Raw genomic sequence first — 8,531 nt, 5'->3', positions numbered from 1 at the left:
AAGCTGCAAAGGTAAAACGCCAGGAAAAACATAAAGGAAGATCTATTAAGATCACAGATGTCTTCTTGGAGTCTGTAGATGCCAGAAGGGTTTGCACACATGTGCCGCAGAAACAACAGATGCCTGGATTTTAATATGTAAAAAAATGACTACACCGTTAATGGAAAAAATTAAGATAGTCCATGATAAACTCAAATTTAAACAACCTCTCTCTAAACATACTGACCAACACAAAGAGATAGAGGTAGAATCTAACCGAGGAAGTTAAGGATACACATGAAAACACAGGTAGTAAATAATCTCTTACTGTCTACAAAAGAAGGGAAAGCACACACACAGCCCAACACCAACACCACCCGCAGCTGCAACAACAACAACAAAATACAAAGAGTTAGCAATCACCATTTATTGACTCATTCAATAAAAACAAGTTTTTATTTGGGAGAAAATGTAGCTGTAAATTGGCCTAGGATTTTGAGGCTTTTGTGTCTGAAAGCTATATAACTTTCTGTCTCAGGTTGGATATGGGCGGTGGGGTTTTGAAGATAAACTTCTGAGTATGTTTCCAATATTTTTTTTTCCGAGACAGGGTTTCTCTGTATAGCCCTGGCTGTCCTGGAACGCACTCTAGACTAGTTGGGACTTGAACTCAGATATCTGCCTGCATCCACCTCCAGAGTGCTAGGATTAAAGGAGTGCGCCACCACCACCCAGCCCAATAAATTCTTATCCTTTGCATTGTCCTGGAGTGTGAGTTGTGTTGAACCTCAGTGGATCCAACAACTTAAAAGCTTTACCACACTGCTGATATTCATAGCATCTGTCTCCAGCATGAATATTCTCATAAAAAGAAAAATATACATAAAAAGAAGTTCAATGAAAAAGCTTCACTATACTAAATAGATTCACAATGTTTCTACCCAGTTCAAAATCTTCCATGATGAAAATGACTACAAAATTGTGCAAAGGCTTTACCATATTAAATATACTCAGAGGGTTTCTTCCTCAGCTTTTCAATGGCTAGGAAAAGATCTCATGACCAAACCAACTCTCAGAAAAGCAAACATTTAAATTGGGGTTTCTCTGCAGTGTGGTTTGTCTTGTGTGTGCCTAAAGAACTATGACACACAAAGGCTTTACTACGTTCATAACATTCACATGGGTTCTCACTTGTATGTGATCTTTAAGTCATCATAGATGACTGTGACATCAAATGCTTTACAACACCGATTACCTTCCAAAGGTTTCTGTCTTCTATGTGTTCTTTGAAAATAATGGAGACTATAGAGTTTTAAAAAGTCTTTACCACATTGATTGCATTCATGAGGTTTCTTTCCAGTGTGGAATCTTTTATGTTTTGAAGACCAGTGGGATATGCAAAGGCTTTAGCACACTGACGACATTCACAAGGTTCCTATCGAATATGGGTTCTTTTATGATTATAGAGACAATAACTGTGAAAAGGCTTTTATAACATTGATTACATTTCTAAGGTTTCTCTCCATTATGGATTCTTTTATGATATTGGAGATGACTGTGACCTGCAAAAGCTTTACCACATTGATTACATACATAGGGTTTCCCTCCAGTATACGTACTTTTATATCATTGGAGACTACTGAATTGTGAAAAGGCTTTACCACATTGATTACATTCATAGATTTCTCTCCAGTATGTTTTTTTATATTTCAATTTTTATTAGATATTTTCTTCATTTACATTTAAAAAGCTATCCCGACAGTTCCCCTATACACTCCCCCCGCACTGCTCCCCTACCTACCCACTCCCACTTCTGGGCCTTGGAGTTCCCCTGTACTGGGGCTTATAAAGTTTGCGAGGCCAAGGGATTCTCTGCCCAATGATGGCAGACTAGGCCATTTTCTGCTAGATATGCAGCTAGAGACATGAGCTCTGGGGGTTACTGGTTAGTTTATATTGTTGTTCCACCTATAGGGTTGTAGACCCCTTCAGCTCCTTGGGTACTTTCTCAGGCTCCTCCATTGAGAGCCTGTGTTCCATCCAATAGATGACGGTGAGCATCCACTTATGTATTTGCTCAGCACTGGAATAGCCTCACAGGAGACAGCTATATCGGAAAAGTATGTGTTCTTTTATGACATTGGAGATGACTGTGTCGTGAAAAGACTTTACCACATTGATTACATTCATAGGGTTTCTCTCCACTATGTGTTCTTTTATGATGTTGGAGATTACTGAGTTGTGAAAAGACTTTACCACATTGATTACATTCATAGGGTTTCTCTCCAGTATGTGTTCTTTTATGACATTGGAGATTACTGTAACCTGCAAAGACTTTACCACATTGATTACATTCATAGGGTTTCTCGCCAGTATGTGTTCTTTTATGACGTTGGAGATTACTGTGACCTGCAAAGGCTTTACCACATTGATTACATTCATAGGGTTTCTCTCCAGTATGTGTTCTTTTATGATATTGGAGATGATTGGGTCTTGCAAAGGCTTTACCACACTGATTACATTCATAGGGTTTCTCTCCAGTATGTGTTCTTTTATGAAACTGGAGAAGACTGGGTCTTGCAAAGGCTTTACCACACTGAATACATTCATAGGGTTTCTCTCCGGTATGTGTTCCTTTATGACACTGGAAACTAGAGAGTAGTGCAAAGGCTTTACCGCATTGATTACATCCATAGGGTTTCTCTCCCTTATGTGTTCTTTTATGATGTTGGAGATTACTGTGATGTGAAAAGACTTTACCACATTGATTACATTCATAGGGTTTCTCTCCAGTATGTGTTCTTTTATGACGTTGGAGATTACTGTGACATGCAAAGGCTTTACCACATTGATTACATTCATAGAGTTTCTCTCCAGTATGTGTTCTTTTATGACATTGGAGATGACTGTGTTGTGAAAAGACTTTACCACATTGATTACATTCATAGGGTTTCTCTCCAGTATGTGTTCTTTTATGACATTGGAGATAACTGTGACGTGCAAAGGCTTTACCACAATGATTACATTCATAGGGTTTCTCTCCAGTATGTGTTCTTTTATGACATTGGAAACTACTGAGTTGTGCAAAGGCTTTACCGCATTGATTACATCCATAGGGTTTCTCTCCCGTATGTGTTCTTTTATGATGTTGGAGATTACTGTGATGTGAAAAGACTTTACCACATTGATTACATTCATAGGGTTTCTCTCCAGTATGTGTTCTTTTATGATGTTGGAGATGACTGGGTCTTGCAAAGGCTTTACCACATTGATTACATCCATAGGGTTTCTCTCCAGTATGTGTTCTTTTATGATATTGAAGATGACTGGGTGTTGGAAAGGCTTTACCACACTGATTACATTCATAGGGTTTCTCTCCAGTATGTGTTCTTTTATGACGTTGGAGATGATTGCATTTTTTAAAGCCTTGACCACATTGATGACATTCATAAGGTTTCTCTCCAGTATGGGTTCTTTTATGATATTGAAGATGACTGGGTGTTGGAAAGGCTTTACCACATTGGTTATGTTCATGTGTCTTCTCTCCAATTTGTCTTCTTTTATGACATTGGAGATGACTGGGACATGAAAAGGCTTTAGAACGTTCATTACATTCATAGAGTTTCTCTCCACTATGATTACTTACATACCTGCAATGAAAATTGGCACATGTGGTATGTTTACTACATTAATTTCCCTGTTCAGTCATTTCATCAAGATGAATAAAGTTTACAAATTAGTCTACTGATAAAGGTGGACCAGATCATCTGGTTTTATCACTTCATATGTTCATGGGGTTCTCCCTCATTATGGGTTGTTTTGCATCTTTCGAGATATCTGTGATGGTTATTACATGGCTGACATTTATAACATCCTTTTTATATGGGATTTTTATATGATGTATTTCATCTATATGAGGAAAATAGAACAACTCATAGCTTTATAACAGTAATTGGTTTCGTAACTTTTCCTGTAACGTGAATTGTACTACATTTGACTGTGAACCAGGACAAACAAAAGAATTTCCAAATTCCTAGTACCCATAAAGATTTTCTACAGTATGAGTTTGAGGAAGTTCCCAGTAAAATTAGAAAACCAATTGATTGCAAACTTTTATCATATTCAGAATGTCTACCAAAGATAGAATCTGACAATTTTCTCACAGTTCTGGGATAGAATGCGGTACTTTGCTTCTTTCAATATCCCTATGCTCAAATGGCTTTTATCCATTGTGACACATGATATATATATTAAAAGAAGAATAATAGATGAAAGGTTTCCACATTGCATTCACACTGTTTGACTTTTTGTTCCTCATAGACCTGTAATATATGAATTAAGGTTTCTCCTATGACAACATTCTTGACCCTCATAAACTGTACCCTAAACAAATGATCAATTTCACTATAAGAATATGAGTATCACCAACTTTCCCAGGGCTTATTTGCTTATTGGAAGGTTTTGGATATATATTTATCACTATTCGATGTGCAATATCTAAGTCTTGTAAGTCTATACACATTGTCAGATCAGTATAGCTCTAATAGAGCTACAAATTGAATAAAGGTATCTCTTAAGGCAATGTTTCCTCATCTTTTTTTAAAAAAGAGGAATGCTTTGATAGATAAATCAGATAACTACATCGAGGCAGTATATTTTTTTAAGAATAGTATTATTAGGGCTGGCAAGATGGCTCAGTGTTTAAGAGCACAGACTGCTCTTCCGAAGGTCCTGAGTTCAAATCCCAACAACCATATGGTGGCTCACATTCATCCATAACGAAATCTGATGCCCTCTTCTGGAGTATCTGAGGACAGCTACAGTATATTTACATATAATAAATAAATAAATCTTAAAAAAATATTGTAATTTTAGTTACACTTCAAGTATTGACATTTTACACTCCTGCTTTTCTTTAGAGCTTCCATATCATAGTAAAATTTCCTTAGAGGCATAATCGCAGCAGCTTGCACATGAAAATTACCTTTCATTTCTTCTTGAACTTTGACAATGTCTTTCAATATGATGGTTTTCCCAAGTGTAGCCTAAAAGACAGTACGAGAAAAATGAATGATCCAGTATTGGAAATAGGCAAAATTCAAGGTACTGTGAATTTTCACATCACTGGACACTATTTATTCAGCTCAGTCTTCCTTGTTCTCAGTTGTAATAACAGAGCACCATCACTAAACAAGAGACATGTTTTCCTACTATTTTGAAAAGCAAAGAAAATTTACAGTCATACCTATAACAGTGAGGTTCCAGTAGGTCTCCAGCATCACATCTTTGTAGAGACTCTTCTGGGAAGGATCCAGCAAATTCCACTCTTCCCCAGTGAAGTTCACATGCACATCATCATAAGTCACTGCATCCTAAAATATCCCATACATGTGTAAATCACAAAACATGGTACTGACATCACTGTAAAGTAAACGTATGCTTCCTTCACCATATATTCATGCAATTTTGGTGCTTCCTCCACTGATTTCCTGACACAGAAGTTATAATCTAAGTACCATAACATTTTAAAGGAAATTGAGTTGAAGGTTCACCTGTGTTGCTTATGAACATTTTAAATAAATAGGGTAAAGACTTTGGAGAGGAATTCCAATTGAGAGGGAGATGTAGGGTGAAACAGATCAACAGTACTGAGCACATATCCCAGAATTTGTAAGAAGAATCACTAACGAGAAAAATCATGGACAAGCAGGGTGTATTTGTTCATGTCTTTAATCCCAGAGTCATGGGCAGGTATACATCATTGAGCTGGATCTTAGTCTGTTCTATGTAACACATTCCAGGACAGCAAAGGTTACATATTAAGATCCTTACTCCACTGCAAAAATCAACCAGGGAGACAAAAATGATAGAAAGAACTCAGTTGTTTACTACAGTTCCTTCAAAGACGTATACATTCCCTGCACTTCTGTACTCATCTAGCAGAAACAGGAAGTGTACCGCTTTAAACTGCAACATTAGTAAAACTTTACTGGCAATCAAGGCACATTTAATGGACCAATGGACAGATGAAAATATTAGTAATATAAGTGTTGAACATAAAGAGCAACATAAGGCAGGAGAGAATGATAAATCAGCCATGGACAGCTCTTGCTGGTCTTCCAGATAACAGTGGTCAATACTAGCATTCACGTGACCCATGGCTTTATGAACAGGAGTTCTGAGTCCACCTTCAAACAAAACTAATGATGAGGCACACATGATATTCATATTCACGCATACAAGCAAAACATTCCTATTTATTTAAAAATTTCAAAACAAACACAAGAGTTTGGGGAAATATCAATAACCAGAATCCAATGACTCTGAAGCCTCAGGCAGTATTGATGTCATGAGCATATGCCATCCTAAAAAATAGACTACAACCTATGTGCCCACGGGGTACACAGGGGGCCCCAACCCCACTCAAAAAAGAAACAGAGGAGATTGGGAGGAGGGAATCTGTGAGGGCAGGGACCTAGAGTAGGGACAGTGATCAGGGTGATAATGAATATCTAAATTATAGGATAAACAAAAAAAAGGAAAGAAAGAAAGAAAAAGGAAAATTTTGAGTGTATATACACTTTCATCTTCCCCAAGATGAATCTAGAAATGCTCCTGCACTGTTCAAATGTCTAAAGTCTCTGCTGACACTCAAGACAATATCTTGACAGCCACATCAGAAAGCAAAGTTGCAAAATCAAACAGCAAGTTATATCATTCCAACATAAACTGGCACTGAATATCCCTTCCCATTCCAATCAATAGGAATGTGCACACAGGGAGAGAAGATTGGACAAAGGCAAGAAAAACAGCAGGGCAAACACCAAATCCTATAGCTTTGTCTCAAACACATTGGACTTCAATTGCTTAAGGCATAGATGGTGCTCTTCCTGTAACTTCTCATACATCTCTCAGTTTGGGTACTTCATCTCCCTGTAAGAATCTCTCCATGGCAGATTTCTCAATGCGTTTGTTTTCTCCACAACCTGTGGTCACAAAATGCAACTCAAGCATCAACCTCACCACTTAAATGCAAGGAACTCTCACAGAGTCTTCCCTGGGATCCTGACTCTGTCAAAAGATGGCTGGAGTGGTGCTAAACTGAAACCATAGAGAAAGAATATATGACTATGCTATTTTCATCTTTCAGTTTATATAAGCAGCATGATATGGATAATCCTGTGAAGTTTGGCTTCTAAATTAATGGACCCTGCCTCACTTGGACCAATTTGTAGCAGGTTTTGTTTAAGGTTCCATTCTGGGATGAGGAAACACGTTGAATACTCCTTCCATTAATTTAAAACATAGCAAGCAGGAGGAAGGACTACACTCAGGGTACCTTCATAGGTATATACCCACAAGGGCATTTGCTCCACTAAGTTCACAGCCACTTTATTTATAAAAGTTAGAAACAGGAAAGAATGCAGATGTTCCTCAACTGAAATATGGACACAAAAACCATGTTTCATTTACAAAATGGAGTGCTACTCAGGTATGAAAAACAAGGACATCATGAATTTTGCAGAGAAATGGGTACAATTAGAAACTAATAACTAGAATGAGGAAACTCAGGCCCAAAAGGACATGCATGTATGTACTCACTTACAAGTGAATAATAACCATAAGTACAGGATATCCACAGTTCATTTCATAGACTGAAAGACACTAAGCAAGACAAGGCACAAATGATCATGGTTGAATCTCACTCAGAACGGGGTATGAAAAAGACAGAAGAGGCAGATGGAAGGGAGAAACTGGATGGGACAGTAGTTAAGAAAGAAGAAGGGGAGTTTTAGGGATGGGTGAGAGACAAGGGAAGGCCTGAGAGCCAGGAAAATGAAATGAAATTAGCAGATGCTGGGAGGGAGCGGGGTTAGTGTGAGGACATCTATAGAATGTGCCTGAGACTATGAATGGGAGGGCACAAATGCAGCTAGGGAAGTGATCTTAGCTGAGATAGATAGCATTGAGTTATGGACCATGAAGAGGTGACATCTTGCAGTCAGGCAGAACCACCAGTGAAGTGTTCAGTACACCAAAAATACCAAAAACCTTTTCTCCCAAAATTTGTTCTGTCTGCAAGTAAGGCAGGCACAAAGTTGAAACAGAGACTCAGGGAATGGCCAAACTATACCCTGCCCAACTGATAACCCATCCCATGGGCAAGCATCATGGCTGGCATTACTGAGGATAATTTGTTATACTTGCAGATAGTAGCTTAGCATCATTGTCCTTTGAGAATCTCCATTCAGCATCTGACTGAAACATATGCAGAGCCCCACAGCCTATATTGGACAGGGCTCAGGGAGTATTTTAAAAGAGTTGGGGAAAGAATTGACGGCCTCTGAAGGAATAGGAAGTCTATGAGAAGACCCTCAGAGTCAACTAACCCAGAACCTAGGAGACTCTCAGAGATAGAGGCACCAACCAAAGAGCACAGACAGGCTGGGATGGAGGCCCCCACCATATATGTAGTGGATATGATGCTCAGTCTTCATGGGGTCCCCAACATCCAGAGCGGGGCATGTCCCTTAAGCTGTTCCTGTCTGTGC

At 38.5% G+C, this 8,531-nt stretch overlaps 1 protein-coding gene across 1 annotated transcript; it reads right to left on the bottom strand.

Annotated features, from left to right (window-relative positions):
• Nucleotides 1-650: 650 nt before the first annotated feature.
• On the bottom strand, nucleotides 651-5,265 carry Gm9241 (predicted gene 9241). Its single transcript, XM_030247038.1, has 4 exons — nucleotides 5,225-5,265; nucleotides 4,964-5,024; nucleotides 2,116-3,629; nucleotides 651-1,354 (listed from the first exon to the last, which is right to left on the bottom strand). Exons 1-4 carry the CDS (start codon nucleotides 5,256-5,258, stop codon nucleotides 1,167-1,169), a joined length of 1,797 nt encoding a protein of 598 aa, XP_030102898.1. The 5' UTR covers nucleotides 5,259-5,265; the 3' UTR covers nucleotides 651-1,166.
• Between the last annotated feature and the right edge of the window lie 3,266 nt (nucleotides 5,266-8,531).

Source organism: Mus musculus, chromosome 12 (genome assembly GCF_000001635.26).
Source record: "Mus musculus strain C57BL/6J chromosome 12, GRCm38.p6 C57BL/6J".
NCBI lineage: Eukaryota > Metazoa > Chordata > Mammalia > Rodentia > Muridae > Mus > Mus musculus.
The sequence above is the reverse complement of the archived record's forward strand: the minus strand, read 5'-3'. Positions and strand labels throughout refer to the sequence as shown.